This window comes from Salvelinus fontinalis, chromosome 2 (genome assembly GCF_029448725.1).
Source record: "Salvelinus fontinalis isolate EN_2023a chromosome 2, ASM2944872v1, whole genome shotgun sequence".
Classification (NCBI taxonomy): Eukaryota; Metazoa; Chordata; class Actinopteri; order Salmoniformes; family Salmonidae; genus Salvelinus; species Salvelinus fontinalis.
In genome coordinates, this window is record NC_074666.1 from 95,690,533 (window position 1) to 95,713,813 (window position 23,281).

At 48.6% G+C, this 23,281-nt stretch overlaps 1 protein-coding gene across 1 annotated transcript in view; it reads left to right on the forward strand.

Moving 5' to 3' along the window:
- Positions 1–23,281, forward strand: part of LOC129867791 (unconventional myosin-XV-like) — a gene marked incomplete at its 5' end in the record, with an annotated part of 140,313 nt that overhangs the window by 109,742 nt on the left and 7,290 nt on the right. Inside the window, 12 exons of the mRNA XM_055941294.1 lie at positions 1,002–1,097; positions 3,525–3,532; positions 3,639–3,648; positions 3,820–4,055; positions 4,427–4,617; positions 4,751–4,823; positions 6,444–6,537; positions 11,570–11,667; positions 12,686–12,789; positions 12,952–13,046; positions 18,493–18,616; positions 21,958–22,389. Coding sequence (XP_055797269.1) covers positions 1,002–1,097; positions 3,525–3,532; positions 3,639–3,648; positions 3,820–4,055; positions 4,427–4,617; positions 4,751–4,823; positions 6,444–6,537; positions 11,570–11,667; positions 12,686–12,789; positions 12,952–13,046; positions 18,493–18,616; positions 21,958–22,389 — 1,561 coding nt within the window. The remainder of the gene's footprint in view (positions 1–1,001; positions 1,098–3,524; positions 3,533–3,638; positions 3,649–3,819; positions 4,056–4,426; positions 4,618–4,750; positions 4,824–6,443; positions 6,538–11,569; positions 11,668–12,685; positions 12,790–12,951; positions 13,047–18,492; positions 18,617–21,957; positions 22,390–23,281) is intronic.

The following is a 23,281-nucleotide window of genomic DNA, read 5'->3' on the forward strand; positions in this document are numbered from 1 at the left end:
AGTCTAACCTAGAAGTAACAAAAGCATGGATTAATTTTTCTGCATCATTTTTGGACAGAAAATTTCTGATTTTTGCAATGTTACGTAGATGGAAAAAAGCTGTCCTTGAAACAGTCTTGATATGTTCGTCAAAAGAGAGATCAGGGTCAAGAGTAACGCCGAGGTCCTTCACAGTTTTATTTGAGACGACTTTACAACCATCAAGATTAATTGTCAGATTCAACAGAAGATCTCTTTGTTTCTTTGGACCTAGAACAAGCATCTCTGTTTTGTCCGAGTTTAAAAGTAGAACGTTTGCAGCCATCCACTTCCTTATGTCTGAAACACAGGCTTCTAGCGAGGGAAATTTGGGGCTTCACCATGTTTCATTGAAATGTACAGCTGTGTGTCATCCGCATAGCAGTGAAAGTTAACACACCACTCATTCAATTCAATTCTCTCTATCTGTACATTCTATTTCATTCAATTAAATTCTCTCTCCCTGTACCCTCTATTTCATTCAATTCAAATTCCAGGTCTATCTTTCTATTCAGAGTCAATTCAATTCCTTTTCAATTCCAAGAATTCAATTCCCAATTCAATATTATCCCCAACATTTCCACAAATTAAATTATCTCAGGCTTTCAGTCATGTCTGAGGGTACAACCGAAAGGTTGCAAGTTCAAATCCCCAAACTGACAAGGTACAAATCTGTCGTTCAGCCCCTTCATTAACTGGGAAATGTTAAAATACTAAATTCTAATTTAATTCCAAAGATGAAATGTTTTACAATTTAAAATTAAAATCCAATTCAGAAAGTCCAAACAATCTAATTCTAATCACATTCCAAAACTTGAAGATGATTAAAATTCTAATTTAATTCCACATAAATTCTCCTCTTCATGAGTGAATTCAAGAATTGAATTGGAATTTCAAATGAGACTGGAATTGACACCAACCCTGACATACAGATTTATAATCTCCAGGGTCTAACCCCTGACCCCTGACCCTCTCTCTGTTAGGAGCCGATGTTTGGGATGCTAACGGTTCCCTTGGAGAAGACCTTGACGTGTACGGATGAGGACCTCCGACAGGAAGCTCTGGAGCTGTTCGTTATGGTGAGTCCTGTTCGTTATGGTGAGTCCTGTTCATTATGGTGAGTCCTGTTCATTATGGTGAGTCCTGTTCATTATGGTGAGTCCTGTTCATTATGGTGAGTCCTGTTCATTATGGTGAGTCCTGTTCATTATGGTGACTCGTGAGTCCTGTTCATTATGGTGAGTCCTGTTCATTATGGTGACTCCTGTTCATTATGGTGAGTCCTGTTCATTATGGTGAGTCCTGTTCATTATGGTGAGTCCTGTTCATTATGGTGAGTCCTGTACATTATGGTGAGTCCTGTTCATTATGGTGAGTCCTGCTCATTATGGTGAGTCCTGTTCATTATGGTGAGTCCTGTTCATTATGGTGAGTCCTGTTCATTATGGTGAGTCCTGTTCATTATGGTGAGTCCTGTTCATTATGGTGACTCCTGTTCATTATGGTGACTCCTGTTCATTATGGTGACTACTGTTCATTATGGTGACTCCTGTTCATTATGGTGACTACTGTTCATTATGGTGACTCCTGTTCATTATGGTGACTACTGTTCATTATGGTGAGTCCTGTTCATTATGGTGACTCCTGTTCATTATGGTGAGTCCTGTTCATTATGGTGAGTCCTGTTCATTATGGTGACTACTGTTCATTATGGTGAGTCCTGTTCATTATGGTGAGTCCTGTTCATTATGGTGAGTCCTGTTCATTATGGTGACTACTGTTCATTATGGTGACTCCTGTTCATTATGGTGACTACTGTTCATTATGGTGACTCCTGTTCATTATGGTGACTACTGTTCATTATGGTGAGTCCTGTTCATTATGGTGACTCCTGTTCATTATGGTGAGTCCTGTTCATTATGGTGAGTCCTGTTCATTATGGTGACTACTGTTCATTATGGTGAGTCCTGTTCATTATGGTGAGTCCTGTTCATTATGGTGAGTCCTGTTCATTATGGTGACTCCTGTTCATTATGGTGAGTCCTGTTCATTATGGTGAGTCCTGTTCATTATGGTGAGTCCTGTTCATTATGGTGAGTCCTGTTCATTATGGTGAGTCCTGTTCATTATGGTGAGTCCTGTTCATTATGGTGAGTCCTGTTCTGAACGTCTCTAAAACAAAGGTCATGTGTTTTGGTAAGAAGAATGCCCCTCTCCCCACCGGTGTGATTACTACCTCTGAGGGTTTAGAGCTTGAGGTAGTCACCTCATACAAGTACTTGGGCGTGTGGCTAGACGGTACACTGTCCTTCTCTCAGCACATATCAAAGCTGCAGGCTAAAGTTAAATCTAGACTTGGTTTCCTCTATCGTAATCGCTCCTCTTTCACCCAAACTAACCCTGGTTGTCATGTTGTGTTGCTACCATGTTGTTGTCATGTTGTGTTGCTACCATGTTGTGTTTCTACCATGTTGAGTTGCTACCATGTTGTGTTTCTACCATGTTGTGTTGCTACCATGTTGTGTTGCTACCATGTTGTGTTGCTACCATGCTGTGTTTCTACCATGTTGTGTTGCTACCATGTTGTGTTGCTACCATGCTGTGTTGCTACCATGTTGTGTTGTCATGTTGTGTTTCTACCATGTTGTGTTGCTACCATGTTGTGTTGCTACCATGTTGTGTTGCTACCATGTTGTTGTCATGTTGTGTTGCTACCATGTTGTGTTTCTACCATGTTGTGTTGCTACCATGTTGTGTTGCTACCATGTTGTGTTTCTACAATGTTGTTGTCATGTTGTGCTGCTACCATGTTGTGTTTCTACCATGTTGTTGTCATGTTGTGTTCCTACCATGTTGTGTTGCTACCATGTTGTGTTGCTACCATGCTGTGTTGCTACCATGCGGTGTTGCTACCATGTTGTGTTGTCATGTTGTGTTGCTACCATGCTGTGTTGCTACCATGTTGTGTTGCTACCATGTTGTGTTGCTACCATGCTGTGTTGCTACCATGCTGTGTTGCTACCATGCTGTGTTGCTACCATGCTGTGTTGCTACCATGTTGTGTTGCTACCATGCTGTGTTGCTGCCTTGCTATGTTGTTGTCTTAGGTCTCTCTTTATGTAATGTTGTCTCTTGTCGTGATGTGTGTTTTGTCCTATATTTTTTAAATAATCCCAGGCCCCCGTCCCTGCAGGAGGCCTTTCGGTAGGCCGTCATTGTAAATAAGAATTTGTTCTTAACTGACTTAAGTGTTAGGGTTGTGTCTATCTGTGTTCTAGGTGTTTAAGTGTTAGGGTTGTGTCTATCTGTGTTCTAGGTGTTTAAGTGTGAGGGTTGTGTCTATCTGTGTTCTAGGTGTTTAAGTGTGAGGGTTGTGTCTATCTGTGTTCTAGGTGTTTAAGTGTGAGGGTTGTGTCTATCTGTGTTCTAGGTGTTTAAGTGTGAGGGTTGTGTCTATCTGTGTTCTAGGTGTTTAAGTGTGAGGGTTGTGTCTATCTGTGTTCTAGGTGTTTAAGTGTGAGGGTTGTGTCTATCTGTGTTCTAGGTGTTTAAGTGTGAGGGTTGTGTCTATCTGTGTTCTAGGTGTTTAAGTGTGAGGGTTGTGTCTCTCTGTGTTCTAGGTGTTTAAGTGTGAGGGTTGTGTCTATCTGTGTTCTAGGTGTTTAAGTGTGAGGGTTGTGTCTATCTGTGTTCTAGGTGTTTAAGTGTTAGGGTTGTGTCAATCTGTGTTCTAGGTGTTTAAGTGTAAGGGTTGTGTCTATCTGTGTTCTAGGTGTTAAGGGATGTGGTTCTATGTTCTAGATCCTGAGGTTCATGGGCGACCCCCACCTGAATGGGGCTCAGGAGAACCTGTTTGGGAACTACATAATCCAGAGAGGACTGGCCAATCAGGGCCTGCGAGACGAGATCCTGGCTCAGCTGGCCAACCAGGTGTGGCGGAACCCTAACCATGACAACGCAGAGAGAGGCTGGCTGCTGTTGCTGGGGTGTGTCTGCTGCTTCCCCCCCTCCGCCAGGCTGCACACACACCTGCTGAAGTAAGAACACACACACACACACACACACACACACACACACACACATACACACACACACACACACACACACACACACACACACACACACACACACACACACACACACACACACACACACACACACACACACACACACCTGCTGAAGTAAGAACACACACACACACACACACACACACACACACACACACACCTACTGAAATAAGAACACACACACACACACACACACACACACACACACACACACACACACACACACACACACACACACACACACACACACACACACACACACACACACACACACACACCTGCTGAAGTAAGAACACACACACAGACCATGGTCCTACCCGCTCACACCTGTCTCCTCCTAGGTTTGTGTCTGACCACGCCCCTGCTGGTTGCCGGGCGCTGCTGCAGCACCGGCTGATCCAGGCCAATCAGAAGTCCCGGCTGGTATCAGGCTCCGCCCCTGAGACAGCACGCACCTATCCACTGGCTCTGTTGGAGTGGACAGCCAATAGGAAGAGGGCTAACATGGTGCTGCAGGTGACCTGCTTCGACGGTGAGCTGCGCTTTCTGATGACATCACAGGGCTGTCTACTAACTGACTACTAACTAACAGACACAGAAACACAGGAGGATCAACTGCTTGACTCCATAACTCTCCTCCTCTCTCTCTCTCTCTCTCCCTCTAGGAGAATCGTTCCTGTGTCCTGTCCAATCCTGGACGAGTGGAGAAGACCTGGCTGGAGACATCCTACGACACAGGTATCCTATCCTACCATCCTACGACACAGGTATCCTATCCTACCATCCTACTACACAAGTATCCTATCCTACCATCCTACTACACAGGTATCCTATCCTACCATCCTACGACACAGGTATCCTATCCTACCATCCTACTACACAGGTATCCTATCCTACCATCCTACTACACAGGTATCCTATCCTACCATCCTACGACACAGGTATCCTATCCTACTATCCTACTATACAGGTATCCTATCCTACCATCCTACTACACTGGTATCCTATCCTACCATCCTACTACACAGGTATCCTATCATACCATCCTACTACACAGGTATCCTATCCTACTATCCTACTACACAGGTATCCTATCCTACCATCCTACTACACAGGTATCCTATCCTACCATCCTACTACACAGGTATCCTATCCTACCATCCTACTACACAGGTATCCTATCCTACTACACAGGTATCCTATATCCTACCATCCTACTACACAGGTATCCTATCCTACCATCCTACTACACAGGTATCCTATCCTACCATCCTACTACACAGGTATCCTATCCTACCATCCTACGACACAGGTATCCTATCCTACCATCCTACTACACAGGTATCCTATCCTACTATCCTACTATACAGGTACCCTATCCTACCATCCTACTACACAGGTATCCTATCCTACCATCCTACTACACGGGTATCCTATCCTACCATCCTACTACACAGGTATCCTATCCTACCATCCTACTACACAGGTATCCTATCCTACTACACAGGTATCCATATCCTACCATCCTACGACACAGGTATCCTATCCTACCATCCTACTACACAGGTATCCTATCCTACCATCCTACTACACAGGTATCCTATCCTACTACACAGGTATCCTATCCTACCATCCTACTACACAGGTATCCTATCCTACCATCCTACTACACAGGTATCCTATCCTACTACACAGGTATCCTATATCCTACCATCCTACTACACAGGTATCCTATCCTACCATCCTACTACACAGGTATCCTTTCCTACCATCCTACTACACAGGTATCCTATCCTACCATCCTACTACACAGGTATCCTATCCTACCACCCTACTACACAGGAATCCTATCCTACCATCCTACTACACAGGTATCCTATCCTACCATCCTACTACACAGGAATCCTATCCTACCATCCTACTACACAGGTATCCTATCCTACCATCCTACTACACAGGAATCCTATCCTACCATCCTACTACACAGGTATCCTATCCTACCATCCTACTACACAGGTATCCTATCCTACTACACAGGTATCCTATCCTACCATCCTACTACACAGGAATCCTATCCTACCATCCTACTACACAGGTATCCTATCCTACCATCCTACTACACAGGAATCCTATCCTACCATCCTACTACACAGGTATCCTATCCTACGACACAAGTATCCTATCCTACCATCCTATTACACAGATATCCTATCCTACCATCCTACTACACAGGTATCCTATCCTACCATCCTACTACACAGGTATCCTATCCTACCATCCTACTACACAGGTATCCTATCCTACCATCCTGCTACACAGGTATCCTATATTCTATACTGTCTGTCTGTGTTCCTGTAGGGGAGTGGGTGATTCGTGGAGGGGGTATTCTATACTGATGAAGGAGTATGGGCAGTGGGCGGAGCTAGCCGGTCATGATTACGTCATGGATCTGGTGGGTATATCACACACACACACCACATACACACATTGAGCTAACTGAGAGTTATCAGGCTAACTGAGAGTTATCAGGCTAACTGAGAGTTATCAGGCTAACAGAGTTATCAGGCTAACTGAGAGTTATCAGGCTAAATGAGAGTTATCAGGTTAACTGAGCATTATCAGGCTAACTGAGAGTTATCAGGCTAACTGAGAGTTATCAGGCTAACTGAGAGTTATCAGGCTAAATGAGAGTTATCAGGCTAACTGAGAGTTATCAGGCTAACAGAGTTATCAGGCTAACAGAGTTATCAGGCTAACTGAGAGTTATCAGGCTAACAGAGTTATCAGGCTAACTGAGAGTTATCAGGCTAAATGAGAGTTATCAGGCTAACTGAGAGTTATCAGGCTAACAGAGTTATCAGGCTAACAGAGTTATCAGGCTAACTGAGAGTTATCAGGCTAACAGAGTTATCAGGCTAACTGAGAGTTATCAGGCTAAATGAGAGTTATCAGGCTAACTGAGAGTTATCAGGTTAACTGAGCATTATCAGGCTAACTGAGAGTTATCAGGCTAACAGAGTTATCAGGCTAACTGAGAGTTATCAGGCTAACAGAGTTATCAGGCTAACAGAGTTATCAGGCTAACTGAGAGTTATCAGGCTAACAGAGTTATCAGGCTAACAGAGTTATCAGGCTAACTGAGCATTATCAGGCTAACTGAGAGTTATCAGGCTAACAGAGTTATCAGGTTAACTGAGAGTTATCAGGCTAACAGAGTTATCAGGCTAACTGAGAGTTATCAGGCTAACTGAGAGTTATCAGGTTAACTGAGAGTTATCAGGCTAACTGAGAGTTATCAGGCTAACTGAGAGTTATCAGGCTAACTGAGAGTTATCAGGCTAACTGAGAGTTATCAGGTTAACTGAGAGTTATCAGGCTAACTGAGAGTTATCAGGCTAACTGAGAGGTATCAGGCTAACTGAGAGTTATCAGGCTAACTGAGAGTTATCAGGCTAACTGAGAGTTATCAGGCTAACTGAGAGTTATCAGGCTAACTGAGAGTTATCAGGCTAACTGAGAGTTATCAGGCTAACTGAGAGTTATCAGGTTAACTGAGAGTTATCAGGCTAACTGAGAGTTATCAGGCTAACTGAGAGTTATCAGGCTAACTGAGAGTTATCAGGTTAACTGAGAGTTATCAGGTTAACTGAGAGTTATCAGGCTAACTGAGAGTTATCAGGCTAACAGAGTTATCAGGCTAACTGAGAGTTATCAGGCTAACAGAGTTATCGGGCTAACTGAGAGTTATCAGGTTAACTGAGAGTTATCAGGCTAACAGAGAGTTATCAGGCTAACTGAGAGTTATCAGGCTAACTGAGAGTTATCGGGCTAACTGAGAGTTATCGGGCTAACTGAGTTATCGGGCTAACTGAGCATTATCGGGCTAACTGAGAGTTATCGGGCTAACTGAGAGTTATCAGGCTAACTGAGATGTATCAGGCTAACAGAGTTATCAGGCTAACAGAGTTATCAGGCTAACTGAGAGTTATCAGGCTAACTGAGAAATTAAATTAAATTAATTAAATTAAATTAAAACAACTTAAATTGTTTTGGTCTCATACACATATTTAGCAGATGTTATTGCGGGTTAGCGAAATGCTTGTGTTCCCAGCTCCAACGGTGCAGTAGTATCTAACTAAATGCTTGTGTTCCTAGCTCCAACAGCGCAGTAGTATCTAACTAAATGCTTGTGTTTCTAGCTCCAACAGTGCAGTAGTATCTAACTAAATGCTTGTGTTCCTAGCTCCAACAGTGCAGTAGTATCTAACTAAATGCTTGTGTTCCCAGCTCCAACGGTGCAGTAGTATCTAACTAAATGCTTGTGTTCCTAACTCCAACAGTGCAGTAGTATCTAACTAAATGCTGGTGTTCATAGCTCCAACAGTGCAGTAGTATCTAACTAAATGCTGGTGTTCATAGCTCCAACAGTGCAGTAGTATCTAACTAAATGCTTGTGTTCCTAGCTCCAACAGTGCAGTAGTATCTAACTAAATGCTTGTGTTCCTAGCTCAAACAGTGCAGTAATGTCTAACTAAATGCTTGTGTTTCTACCTCCCACAGTGCAGTAGTATCTAACTAAATGCTTGTGTTCCTAGCTCCAACAGTGCAGTAGTATCCAGAAAACGTCTGCCTCTAACTGAATCCTGTTTCAGATATCAGACGTGGAGCTGCCGTCTGACTCTAACTGAATCCTGTTTCAGATATCAGACGTGGAGCTGCCGTCTGACTCTAACTGAATCCTGTTTCAGATATCAGACGTGGAGCTGCCGTCTGACTCTAACTGAATCCTGTTTCAGATATCAGACGTGGAGCTGCCGTCTGATTCTAACTGAATCCTGTTTCAGATATCAGACGTGGAGCTGCCGTCTGACTCTAACTGAATCCTGTTTCAGATATCAGACGTGGAGCTGCCGTCTGACTCTAACTGAATCCTGTTTCAGATATCAGACGTGGAGCTGCCGTCCGACTCTAACTGAATCCTGTTTCAGATATCAGACGTGGAGCTGCCGTCTGACTCTAACTGAATCCTGTTTCAGATATCAGACGTGGAGCTGCCGTCTGACTCTAACTGAATCCTGTTTCAGATATCAGACTTGGAGCTGCCGTCTGACTCTAACTGAATCCTGTTTCAGATATCAGACGTGGAGCTGCCGTCTGCCTCTAACTGAATCCTGTTTCAGATATCAGACGTGGAGCTGCCGTCTGCCTCTAACTGAATCCTGTTTCAGATATCAGACTTGGAGCTGCCGTCTGACTCTAACTGAATCCTGTTTCAGATATCAGACTTGGAGCTGCCGTCTGACTCTAACTGAATCCTGTTTCAGATATCAGACGTGGAGCTGCCGTCTGCCTCTAACTGAATCCTGTTTCAGATATCAGACGTGGAGCTGCCGTCTGACTCTAACTGAATCCTGTTTCAGATATCAGACGTGGAGCTGCCGTCTGACTCTAACTGAATCCTGTTTCAGATATCAGACTTGGAGCTGCCGTCTGCCTCTAACTGAATCCTGTTTCAGATATCAGACTTGGAGCTGCCGTCTGACTCTAACTGAATCCTGTTTCAGATATCAGACTTGGAGCTGCCGTCTGACTCTAACTGAATCCTGTTTCAGATATCAGACGTGGAGCTGCCGTCTGACTCTAACTGAATCCTGTTTCAGATATCAGACTTGGAGCTGCCGTCTGCCTCTAACTGAATCCTGTTTCAGATATCAGACGTGGAGCTGCCGTCTGACTCTAACTGAATCCTGTTTCAGATATCAGACTTGGAGCTGCCGTCTGACTCTAACTGAATCCTGTTTCAGATATCAGACGTGGAGCTGCCGTCTGACTCTAACTGAATCCTGTTTCAGATATCAGACTTGGAGCTGCCGTCTGCCTCTAACTGAATCCTGTTTCAGATATCAGACTTGGAGCTGCCGTCTGCCTCTAACTGAATCCTGTTTCAGATATCAGACTTGGAGCTGCCGTCTGCCTCTAACTGAATCCTGTTTCAGATATCAGACTTGGAGCTGCCGTCTGACTCTAACTGAATCCTGTTTCAGATATCAGACGTGGAGCTGCCGTCTGACTCTAACTGAATCCTGTTTCAGATATCAGACGTGGAGCTGCCGTCTGACTCTAACTGAATCCTGTTTCAGATATCAGACTTGGAGCTGCCGTCTGAGTCTAACTGAATCCTGTTTCAGATATCAGACGTGGAGCTGCCGTCTGACTCTAACTGAATCCTGTTTCAGATATCAGACTTGGAGCTGCCGTCTGCCTCTAACTGAATCCTGTTTCAGATATCAGACTTGGAGCTGCCGTCTGCCTCTAACTGAATCCTGTTTCAGATATCAGACGTGGAGCTGCCGTCTGACTCTAACTGAATCCTGTTTCAGATATCAGACGTGGAGCTGCCGTCTGACTCTAACTGAATCCTGTTTCAGATATCAGACTTGGAGCTGCCGTCTGACTCTAACTGAATCCTGTTTCAGATATCAGACGTAGAGCTGCCGTCTGACTCTAACTGAATCCTGTTTCAGATATCAGACGTGGAGCTGCCGTCTGACTCTAACTGAATCCTGTTTCAGATATCAGACGTGGAGCTGCCGTCTGACTCTAACTGAATCCTGTTTCAGATATCAGACGTGGAGCTGCCGTCTGACTCTAACTGAATCCTGTTTCAGATATCAGACGTGGAGCTGCCGTCTGACTCTAACTGAATCCTGTTTCAGATATCAGACTTGGAGCTGCCGTCTGCCTCTAACTGAATCCTGTTTCAGATATCAGACGTGGAGCTGCCGTCTGACTCTAACTGAATCCTGTTTCAGATATCAGACGTGGAGCTGCCGTCTGACTCTAACTGAATCCTGTTTCAGATATCAGACGTGGAGCTGCCGTCTGACTCTAACTGAATCCTGTTTCAGATATCAGACGTGGAGCTGCCGCCTGACTCTAACTGAATCCTGTTTCAGATATCAGACTTGGAGCTGCCGTCTGACTCTAACTGAATCCTGTTTCAGATATCAGACGTGGAGCTGCCGTCTGATTCTAACTGAATCCTGTTTCAGATATCAGACGTGGAGCTGCCGTCTGACTCTAACTGAATCCTGTTTCAGATATCAGACGTGGAGCTGCCGTCTGAGTCTAACTGAATCCTGTTTCAGATATCAGACTTGGAGCTGCCGTCTGACTCTAACTGAATCCTGTTTCAGATATCAGACTTGGAGCTGCCGTCCGACTCTAACTGAATCCTGTTTCAGATATCAGACGTGGAGCTGCCGTCTGACTCTAACTGAATCCTGTTTCAGATATCAGACGTGGAGCTGCCGTCTGACTCTAACTGAATCCTGTTTCAGATATCAGACGTGGAGCTGCCGTCTGACTCTAACTGAATCCTGTTTCAGATATCAGACTTGGAGCTGCCGTCTGACTCTAACTGAATCCTGTTTCAGATATCAGACGTGGAGCTGCCGTCTGACTCTAACTGAATCCTGTTTCAGATATCAGACTTGGAGCTGCCGTCCGACTTCCCCAAACAGAAGAGTTTCTTCGTCATCTCAGCTGAGGATCCTAATAGAGTTCGAACCAACGCCAGTCTGTGAGTCCAAACACACACACCCAGTCTGTGAGTCCAAACACACACCCAGTCTGTGAGTCCAAACACACACCCAGTCTGTGAGTCCAAACACACACACCCAGTCTGTGAGTCCAAACACACACACCCAGTCTGTGAGTCCAAACACACACCCAGTCTGTGAGTCCAAACACACACCCAGTCTGTGAGTCCAAACACACACACCCAGTCTGTGAGTCCAAACACACACCCAGTCTGTGAGTCCAAACACACACACCCAGTCTGTGAGTCCAAACACACACCCAGTCTGTGAGTCCAAACACACACCCAGTCTGTGAGTCCAAACACACACCCAGTCTGTGAGTCCAAACACACACCCAGTCTGTGAGTCCAAACACACACCCAGTCTGTGAGTCCAAACACACACCCAGTCTGTGAGTCCAAACACACACACCCAGTCTGTGAGTCCAAACACACACACCCAGCCTGTGAGTCCAAACACACACACTCAGTCTGTGAGTCCAAACACACACACTCAGTCTGTGAGTCCAAACACACACCCAGTCTGTGAGTCCAAACACACACCCAGTCTGTGAGTCCAAACACACACCCAGTCTGTGAGTCCAAACACACACCCAGTCTGTGAGTCCAAACACACACCCAGTCTGTGAGTCCAAACACACACCCAGTCTGTGAGTCCAAACACACACACCCAGTCTGTGAGTCCAAACACACACACCCAGTCTGTGAGTCCAAACACACACCCAGCCTGTGAGTCCAAACACACACACTCAGTCTGTGAGTCCAAACACACACCCAGTCTGTGAGTCCAAACACACACCCAGTCTGTGAGTCCAAACACACACACCCAGCCTGTGAGTCCAAACACACACACTCAGTCTGTGAGTCCAAACACACACCCAGTCTGTGAGTCCAAACACACACCCAGTCTGTGAGTCCAAACACACCCAGTCCAGTCCTTCACTGGGGAGCTAACACTGGTCTCAGGGGACGTTACTAATCAGTCTGTTTGTGTGACCAGGACTCTGTTTGGCAGTGGTTTTGACAGTGATGAGGAGCTGCCCTTCCTCACCACCACCCAACCTGCGTACAGCCTGCCAGACTCTGAAGGATACTCCAGCCACGGTACACACACACACACACGCACACGCACACGCACACGCACACGCCACACACACGACACACACACGACACACACACACGCCACACACACACGCCACACACACACGCCACACACACACACACACACACACCAGTATTGTGATATTAACAGTGTCTCCTCTCCAGTGGAGTCGGATGTGTTCAGCGATGGTCAGACTCAGAGAGGGGTGGATCGCTACCTGGACAGCCTCTTCAACCCTGTGTTATCAGACGGCAGCAAGGTGAGACACACACAGCCTCTTCACCCCCTGTGTTATCAGACGGCAGCAAGGTGAGACACACACAGCCTCTTCACCCCTGTGTTATCAGACGGCAGCATGGTGAGACACACACAGCCTCTTCACCCCTGTGTTATCAGATGGCAGCATGGTGAGACACACACAGCCTCTTCAACCCTGTGTTATCAGACGGGCAGCATGGTGAGACACACACAGCCTCTTCACCCCTGTGTTATCAGACGGCAGCACGGTGAGACACACACAGCCTCTTCACCCCTGTGTTATCAGACGGCAGCATGGTGAGACACACACAGCCTCTTCAACCCTGTGTTATCAGACGGCAGCACGGTGAGACACACACAGCCTCTTCACCCCTGTGTTATCAGACGGCAGCAAGGTGAGACACACACAGCCTCTTCACCCCTGTGTTATCAGACGGCAGCACGGTGAGACACACACAGCTTCTTCACCCCTGTGTTATCAGACGGCAGCATGGTGAGACACACACAGCCTCTTCACCCCTGTGTTATCAGACGGCAGCATGGTGAGACACACACAGCCTCTTCACCCCTGTGTTATCAGACGGCAGCAAGGTGAGACACACACAGCCTCTTCACCCCTGTGTTATCAGACGGCAGCAAGGTGAGACACACACAGCCTCTTCACCCCTGTGTTATCAGACGGCAGCATGGTGAGACACACACAGCCTCTTCAACCCTGTGTTATCAGACTGCAGCATGGTGAGACACACACAGCCTCTTCACCCCTATGTTATCAGACGGCAGCATGGTGAGACACACACAGCCTCTTCACCCCTGTGTTATCAGACGGCAGCACGGTGAGACACACACATTGCCTCTTCAACCCTGTGTTATCAGACGGCAGCACGGTGAGACACACACATTGCCTCTTCACCCCTGTGTTATCAGACGGGCAGCATGGTGAGACACACACAGCCTCTTCACCCCTGTGTTATCAGACGGCAGCACGGTGAGACACACACAGCCTCTTCACCCCTGTGTTATCAGACGGCAGCAAGGTGAGACACACACAGCCTCTTCACCCCTGTGTTATCAGACGGCAGCAAGGTGAGACACACACAGCCTCTTCACCCCTGTGTTATCAGACGGCAGCACGGTGAGACACACACAGCCTCTTCACCCCTGTGTTATCAGACGGCAGCAAGGTGAGACACACACAGCCTCTTCACCCCTGTGTTATCAGATGGCAGCATGGTGAGACACACACAGCCTCTTCACCCCTGTGTTATCAGACTGCAGCATGGTGAGACACACACAGCCTCTTCACCCCTGTGTTATCAGACTGCAGCATGGTGAGACACACACAGCCTCTTCACCCCTGTGTTATCAGACTGCAGCATGGTGAGACACACACAGCCTCTTCACCCCTGTGTTATCAGATGGCAGCATGGTGAGACACACACAGCCTCTTCACCCCTGTGTTATCAGATGGCAGCATGGTGAGACACACACAGCCTCTTCACCCCTGTGTTATCAGACGGCAGCATGGTGAGACACACACAGCCTCTTCAACCCTGTGTTATCAGACGGCAGCACGGTGAGACACACACAGCCTCTTCACCCCTGTGTTATCAGACGGCAGCAAGGTGAGACACACACAGCCTCTTCACCCCTGTGTTATCAGACGGCAGCACGGTGAGACACACACAGCTTCTTCACCCCTGTGTTATCAGACGGCAGCATGGTGAGACACACACAGCCTCTTCACCCCTGTGTTATCAGACGGCAGCATGGTGAGACACACACAGCCTCTTCACCCCTGTGTTATCAGACGGCAGCAAGGTGAGACACACACAGCCTCTTCACCCCTGTGTTATCAGACGGCAGCAAGGTGAGACACACACAGCCTCTTCACCCCTGTGTTATCAGACGGCAGCATGGTGAGACACACACAGCCTCTTCAACCCTGTGTTATCAGACTGCAGCATGGTGAGACACACACAGCCTCTTCACCCCTATGTTATCAGACGGCAGCATGGTGAGACACACACAGCCTCTTCACCCCTGTGTTATCAGACGGCAGCACGGTGAGACACACACATTGCCTCTTCAACCCTGTGTTATCAGACGGCAGCACGGTGAGACACACACATTGCCTCTTCACCCCTGTGTTATCAGACGGCAGCACGGTGAGACACACACAGCCTCTTCACCCCTGTGTTATCAGACGGCAGCAAGGTGAGACACACACAGCCTCTTCACCCCTGTGTTATCAGACGGCTGCATGGTGAGACACACACAGCCTCTTCACCCCTGTGTTATCAGACGGCAGCACGGTGAGACACACACAGCCTCTTCACCCCTGTGTTATCAGACGGCAGCAAGGTGAGACACACACAGCCTCTTCACCCCTGTGTTATCAGACGGCAGCACGGTGAGACACACACAGCCTCTTCACCCCCTGTGTTATCAGACTGCAGCATGGTGAGACACACACAGCCTCTTCACCCCTGTGTTATCAGACGGCAGCAAGGTGAGACACACACAGCCTCTTCACCCCTGTGTTATCAGACGGGCAGCATGGTGAGACACACACAGCCTCTTCACCCCTGTGTTATCAGACGGCAGCAAGGTGAGACACACACAGCCTCTTCACCCCTTTCCTTTCTATTCACAATACGTTCCTATCATTTATGTAGGCCATCTGATTGTGTGTGTGTGTGTGTGTGTGTGTGTGTGTGTGTGTGTGTGTGTGTGTGTGTGTGTGTGTGTGTGTGTGTGTGTGTGTGTGTGTGTGGCGGGGTGTGTGTGTGCAGTATGAATGGAGCAGACTACAGGGGGGGGATTAGGTTACTAAACTACCGTATTTCATACAACTGGAGGGCTGCTGGATTCAGACCCAGCTTCCCTCTTCTGCCGTTGGGCCCTGGAGCATAACACATCATAACACATCATAACACATCATAACATAACACAACATAACACATCATAACACATCATAACACAACATAACACAATACATCATAATACATCATAACATAACACATCATAACACATCATAACACAACACAACACATCATAACACATCATAACACAACACAACACAACACATCATAACACATCATAACACAACACAACACAACACATCATAACACAACACAACACATCATAACATAACACATCATAACACATCATAACACATCACAACACATCATAACACATCATAACACATCATAACACATCACAACACATCATAACACATCACAACACATCATAACACATCATAACATAACACATGATAACACATCATAACACAACACATCATAACATAACACATGATAACGTAACACAAAACATGGTAACATAACACATCATAACATAACACATGATAACACATCATAACACAACACATCATAACATAACACATCATAACGTAACACAAAACATGGTAACATAACACATCATAACATAACACAACACAACACATCACAACACATCATAACACATCATAACATAACACATCATAACATAACACATGACAACACATCATAACACATCACAACATAACACAACACATCATAACGTAACACAAAACATGGTAACATAACACATCATAACACAACATAACACATCGTATCATAACACATAACACATCATAACACAACATAACACATCATAACCTATAAAGGCATTGAACCCCTGAACCCCTGAACTAGCTCACATTCTCCCAATGTTCGTGTCTGTCTGGGGGATTGAGAGCAGAGCAGAAGGTTGTGTGTCTGTCTGGGGGATTGAGAGCAGAGCAGAAGGTAGTGTGTCTGTCTGGGGGATTGAGAGCAGAGCAGAAGGTTGTGTGTCTGTCTGGGGGATTGAGAGCAGAGCAGAAGGTTGTGTGTCTGTCTGGGGGATTGGGAGCAGAAGGTTGTGTGTCTGTCTGGGGGATTGGGAGCAGATGGTTGTGTGTCTGTCTGGGGGATTGGGAGCAGAGCAGAAGATTGTGTGTCTGTCTGGGGGATTGAGAGCAGAGCAGAAGGTTGTGTGTCTGTCTGGGGGATTGAGAGCAGAGCAGAAGGTTGTGTGTCTGTCTGGGGGATTGGGAGCAGAAGGTTGTGTGTCTGTCTGGGGGATTGGGAGCAGATGGTTGTGTGTCTGTCTGGGGGATTGGGAGCAGAGCAGAAGGTTGTGTGTCTGTCTGGGGGATTGGGAGCAGAAGGTTGTGTGTCTGTCTGGGGGATTGAGAGCAGAAGGTTGTGTGTCTGTCTGGGGGATTGAGAGCAGAAGGTTGTGTGTCTGTCTGGGGGATTGAGAGCAGAAGGTTGTGTGTCTGTCTGGGGGATTGGGAGCAGAAGGTTGTGTATCTGTCTGGGGGATTGAGAGCAGAAGGTTGTGTGTCTGTCTGGGGGATTGGGAGCAGAAGGTTGTGTGTCTGTCTGGGGGATTGGGAGCAGAAGGTTGTGTGTCTGTCTGGGGGATTGGGAGCAGAAGGTTGTGTGTCTGTCTGGGGGATTGGGAGCAGAAGGTAGTGTATCTGTCTGGGGGATTGAGAGCAGAAGGTTGTGTGTCTGTCTGGGGGATTGAGAGCAGAAGGTTGTGTGTCTGTCTGGGGGATTGGGAGCAGAAGGTTGTGTGTCTGTCTGGGGGATTGGGAGCAGAAGGTAGTGTATCTGTCTGGGGGATTGGGAGCAGAAGGTTGTGTGTCTGTCTGGGGGATTGGGAGCAGAAGGTAGTGTATCTGTCTGGGGGATTGAGAGCAGAAGGTTGTGTATCTGTCTGGGGGATTGGGAGCAGAAGGTTGTGTGTCTGTCTGGGGGATTGAGAGCAGAAGGTTGTGTGTCTGTCTGGGGGATTGGGAGCAGAAGGTTGTGTGTCTGTCTGGGGGATTGGGAGCAGAAGGTTGTGTGTCTGTCTGGGGGATTGGGAGCAGAAGGTTGTGTGTCTGTCTGGGGGATTGGGAGCAGAAGGTTGTGTGTCTGTCTGGGGGATTGGGAGCAGAAGGTTGTGTGTCTGTCTGGGGGATTGGGAGCAGAAGGTAGTGTGTCTGTCTGGGGGATTGGGAGCAGAAGGTTGTGTATCTGTCTGGGGGATTGGGACCAGAAGGTTGTGTGTCTGTCTGGGGGATTGAGAGCAGTAGGTTGTGTATCTGTCTGGGGGATTGGGAGCAGAAGGTTGTGTGTCTGTCTGGGGGATTGGGACCAGAAGGTTGTGTGTCTGTCTGGGGGATTGAGAGCAGTAGGTTGTGTATCTGTCTGGGGGATTGGGAGCAGAAGGTAGTGTATCTGTCTGGGGGATCTGGCAGCAGGTAGTGTGTGTGCAGCTCTTAGGGTGTGTATGGTATTACCCAGGGAGGATAGAGTTACAATGACTGGGCCAAATACGGACCTCCCTCTCTGTCCTTTCCTCTGTCTCTCTCCCTCCGTCCATCAGCCTGTTTTAGTCTCACCACTGTTCTCTGTCCTCGTCTCTCTCAGGACCTGGACAAGCCAGCCAGTATGACAGGCCGGATGAAGGGAGGAGGAGGAATAGGAGGAGGAGAGGAGGAGAGGGGTCAGGCCCCCGCCAGCAGACCATACCCCCCAGGACTACAGCCCGGAGGTCTGTCTGTCTGTCTGTCTATCTCTCTCGGTCCTTATGTAAACCAGGCCTCTCTCTCTCTGTGTTCCTGTTTAAACCAGGCCTCTCTCTCTCTCTCTCTCTCTCTCTCTCTCTCTCTCTATCTCTCTCTCTCTCTCTCTCTCTCTGTGTCCCTGTTTAAACTAGGCCTCTCTCTCTCTCTATCTCTCTCTCTCTCTCTCTCTCTCTCTCTCTCTCTCTCTCTCTGTCCCTGTTTAAACTAGGCCTCTCTCTCTCTCTCTGTCCCTGTTTAAACCAGGCCTCTCTCTCTCCCTCTCTCTCTCTGTGTGTTCCTGTTTAAACCAGGCCTCTCTCCCTCTCTCTCTCTCTCTCTCTCTCTCTCTGTGTTCCTGTTTAAACCAGGCCTCTCTCTCTCTCTCTCTCTCTCTCTCTCTCTGTGTTCCTGTTTAAACCAGGCCTCTCTCTCTCCCTCTGTGTTCCTGTTCAAACCAGGCCTCTCTCTCTCTCTCTCTCTCTCTCTCTGTCCCTGTTTAAACCAGGCCTCTCTCCCTCTCTCTCTCTCTCTCTCTGCCCCTGTTTAAACCAGGCCTCTCTCTCTCTCTCTCTCTGTCCCTGTTTAAACCAGGCCTCTCTCTCTCTCTGTCCCTGTTTAAACCAGGCCTCTCTCTCTCTCTCTCTCTCTCTGTCCCTGTTTAAACCAGGCCTCTCTCTCTCCCTCTCTCTCTCTCTCTCTGTCCCTGTTTAAACCAGGCCTCTCTCTCTCCCTCTCTGTTCCTGTTTAAACCAGGCCTCTCTCTCTCTCTGTCCCTGTTTAAACCAGGCCTCTCTCTCTCTCTCTCTCTGTCCCTGTTTAAACCAGGCCCCTCTCTCTCTCTCTCTCTGCCCCTGTTTAAACCAGGCCTCTCTCTCTCCCTCTGTGTTCCTGTTTAAACCAGGCCTCTCTCTCTCTCTGTCCCTGTTTAAACCAGGCCTCTCTCTCTCTCTCTCTCTGTCCCTGTTTAAACCAGGCCTCTCTCTCTCCCTCTGTGTTCCTGTTTAAACCAGGCCTCTCTCTCTCTCTGTCCCTGTTTAAACCAGGCCTCTCTCTCTCTCTCTCTCTGTCCCTGTTTAAACCAGGCCTCTCTCTCTCTCTCTCTCTGTCCCTGTTTAAACCAGGCCTCTCTCTCTCCCTCTCTCTCTCTCTCTCTGCCCCTGTTTAAACCAGGCCTCTCTCTCTCCCTCTGTGTTCCTGTTTAAACCAGGCTTCTCTATCTGATCTCATACACAATAAACCACTACTGGAAGTGTTTTCAGTGATATCTAATTGTACAGGGGTTGGTTTGATGTTCAGCTGTTAGGATTTTTTTTTGTGAGATGAAGTTTCCGTTCAGAAAGTCCTGGTGCTTTGCTCTATACCCTAAACCCTGTTTTCAGCTCAAAGCTGTGCCCTAACCCTGTACCCTAAATCTGTCCTCTGTACCCTAACCCAACATCCTAAACCCTAACCCTGTCTCCTGTCTGTCTGCCACCCAGCTGTATCCTAACCCTGTCTCCTGCCCAGCTGTATCCTAGCCCTGTCTCCTGTCTGTCTGCCGCCCAGCTGTATCCTAACCCTGTCTCCTGTCTGTCTGCTGCCCAGCTGTATCCTAACCCTGTCTCCTGTCTGTCTGCTGCCCAGCTGTATCCTAGCCCTGTCTCCTGTCTGCTGCCCAGCTGTATTCTAACCCTGTCTCCTGTCTGTCTGCTACCCAGCTGTATCCTAACCCTGTCTCCTGTCTGTCTGCTGTCCAGCTGTATCATAACCCTGTCTCCTGTCTGTCTGCTGCCCAGCTGTATCCTAACCCTGTCTCCTGTCTGTCTGCTGCCCAGCTGTATCCTAACCCTGTCTCCTGTCTGTCTGCTGCCCAGCTGTATCCTAACCCTGTCTCCTGTCTGTCTGCCACCCAGCTGTATCCTAACCCTGTCTCCTGTCTGTCTGCCACCCAGCTGTATCCTAACCCTGTCTCCTGTCTGTCTGCTGCCCAGCTGTATCCTAACCCTGTCTCCTGTCTGTCTGCTGCCCAGCTGTATCCTAACCCTGTCTCCTGTCTGTCTGCTGCCCAGCTGTATCCTAACCCTGTCTCCTGTCTGTCTGCCACCCAGCTGTATCCTAACCCTGTCTCCTGTCTGTCTGCTGCCCAGCTGTATCCTAACCCTATCTCCTGTCTGTCTGCTGCCCAGCTGTATCCTAACCCTGTCTCCTGTCTGTCTGCAGCCCAGCTGTATCCTAACCCTGTCTCCTGTCTGTCTGCTGCCCAGCTGTATCCTAACCCTGTCTCCTGTCTGTCTGCCACCCAGCTGTATCCTAACCCTGTCTCCTGTCTGTCTGCTGCCCAGCTGTATCATAACCCTGTCTCCTGTCTGTCTGCTACCCAGCTGTATCCTAACCCTGTCTCCTGTCTGTCTGCTACCCAGCTGTATCCTAACCCTGTCTCCTGTCTGTCTGCTGTCCAGCTGTATCATAACCCTGTCTCCTGTCTGTCTGCTGCCCAGCTGTATCCTAACCCTGTCTCCTGTCTGTCTGCTGCCCAGCTGTATCCTAACCCTGTCTCCTGTCTGTCTGCTGTCCAGCTGTATCCTAACCCTGTCTCCTGTCTGTCTGCTGCCCAGCTGTATCCTAACCCTGTCTCCTGTCTGTCTGCTGCCCAGCTGTATCCTAACCCTGTCTCCTGTCTGTCTGCTGCCCAGCTGTATCCTAACCCTGTCTCCTGTCTGTCTGCTGCCCAGCTGTATCCTAACCCTGTCTGTCTGCTGCCCAGCTGTATCCTAACCCTGTCTCCTGTCTGTCTGCTGCCCAGCTGTATCCTAACCCTGTCTCCTGTCTGTCTGCTGCCCAGCTGTATCCTAACCCTGTCTCCTGTCTGTCTGCTGCCCAGCTGTATCCTAACCCTGTCTCCTGTCTGTCTGCTGCCCAGCTGTATCATAACCCTGTCTCCTGTCTGTCTGCTACCCAGCTGTATCCTAACCCTGTCTCCTGTCTGTCTGCTGTCCAGCTGTATCCTAACCCTGTCTCCTGTCTGTCTGCTGCCCAGCTGTATCCTAACCCTGTCTCCTGTCTGTCTGATGCCCAGCTGTATCCTAACCCTGTCTCCTGTCTGTCTGCTGCCCAGCTGTATCCTAACCCTGTCTCCTGTCTGTCTGCTGCCCAGCTGTATCCTAACCCTGTCTCCTGTCTGTCTGCTGCCCAGCTGTATCCTAACCCTGTCTCCTGTCTGTCTGCTGCCCAGCTGTATCCTAACTCTGTCTCCTGTCTGTCTGCTGCCCAGCTGTATCCTAACCCTGTCTCCTGTCTGTCTGCTGCCCAGCTGTATCCTAACCCTGTCTCCTGTCTGTCTGCTGCCAAGCTGTGCCAGTGCTTCCAGTGATGGGAGGGATGATACCCCCTGTACCCACAATGCCAAGCCCTTCCCACCATCAGTACCACCAGCAGTACCAGCTTCCTGCCTCACCCCCTGCTGCCCGCCACCCCTACCACACCCAGCCTACCTCTCCTGCCTCACCCCCTGCTGCCCGCCACCCCTACCACACCCGGCCTACCGCTCCTGCCTCGCCCCCTGCTGCCCGCCACCCCTACCACACCCAGCCTACCTCTCCTGCCTCACCCCCTGCTGCCCGCCACCCCTACCACACCCAGCCTCCTGCTCTGGCTCCTTCAGCTCCCTCGACCACCACTGCTACACCCCCTGCTGCCCCTCCCCTTGCCATGCCCCCCCTCCATGGGATGCCCCTCATGCCTTCCATGCCAGGCCTACCTCTGATGCCAGGTGTGATGTCAGGTATGGTGTGATACCAGGCATGGTGTGATAGTGTGTTTATCATCTTACCATGCAGTGTTACTGTACCCTGCCCTGTACCCTAAGCTGTACCCTGCCCTGTACCCTACCCTGGACCCTACCCTGGACCCTACCCTGTATCCTGCCCTTTAGCCTGCCCTGTACCCTAAGTTGTACCCTACCCTGGACCCTACCCTGTACCCTAACCTGTACCCTTCCCTTTAGCCTCCCCTGTACCCTAAGCTGTACCCTGCCCTGTACCCTGCCATGTACCCTAACCTGCACCCTGCCCTTTACCCTGCCCTGTACCCTAAGCTGTACCCTGCCCTGTACCCTGCCATGTACCCTAACCTGTACCCTGCCTTGTACCCTGCCCTGTACCCTAACCTGAACCCTGCCCTCTACCCTACCCTGTACCCTACCCTGTACCCTGCCTTGTACCCTGCCCTGTACCCTACCCTGGACCCTACCCTGTACCCTAACCTGAACCCTAACCTGAACCCTACCCTGTACCCTGCCTTGTACCTTGCCCTGTACTCTGCCCTGTACCCTGCCATGTACCCTGCCCTGTACCCTGCCCTGTACCCTAACCTGAACCCTGCCCTGTACCCTACCTTTAGCCTGCCATGTACCCTGCCCTGTACCCTGCCCTGTACCCTAACCTGTACCCTGCCATGTGCCCTACCCTGTACCCTACCCTGTACCCTATCAAGTCAGACACTAACCCTGTACCCTATCAAGTCAGACACTAACCCTGTACCCTTCCTTGTACCCTACCAAGTCAGACACTAATCCTGTACCCTACCTAGTCAGACACTAACCCTGTACCCTAACCTGCACCATGCCTTGCACCCTACCCTGTACCCTGCCCTGTACCCTAACCTGTACCCTACCC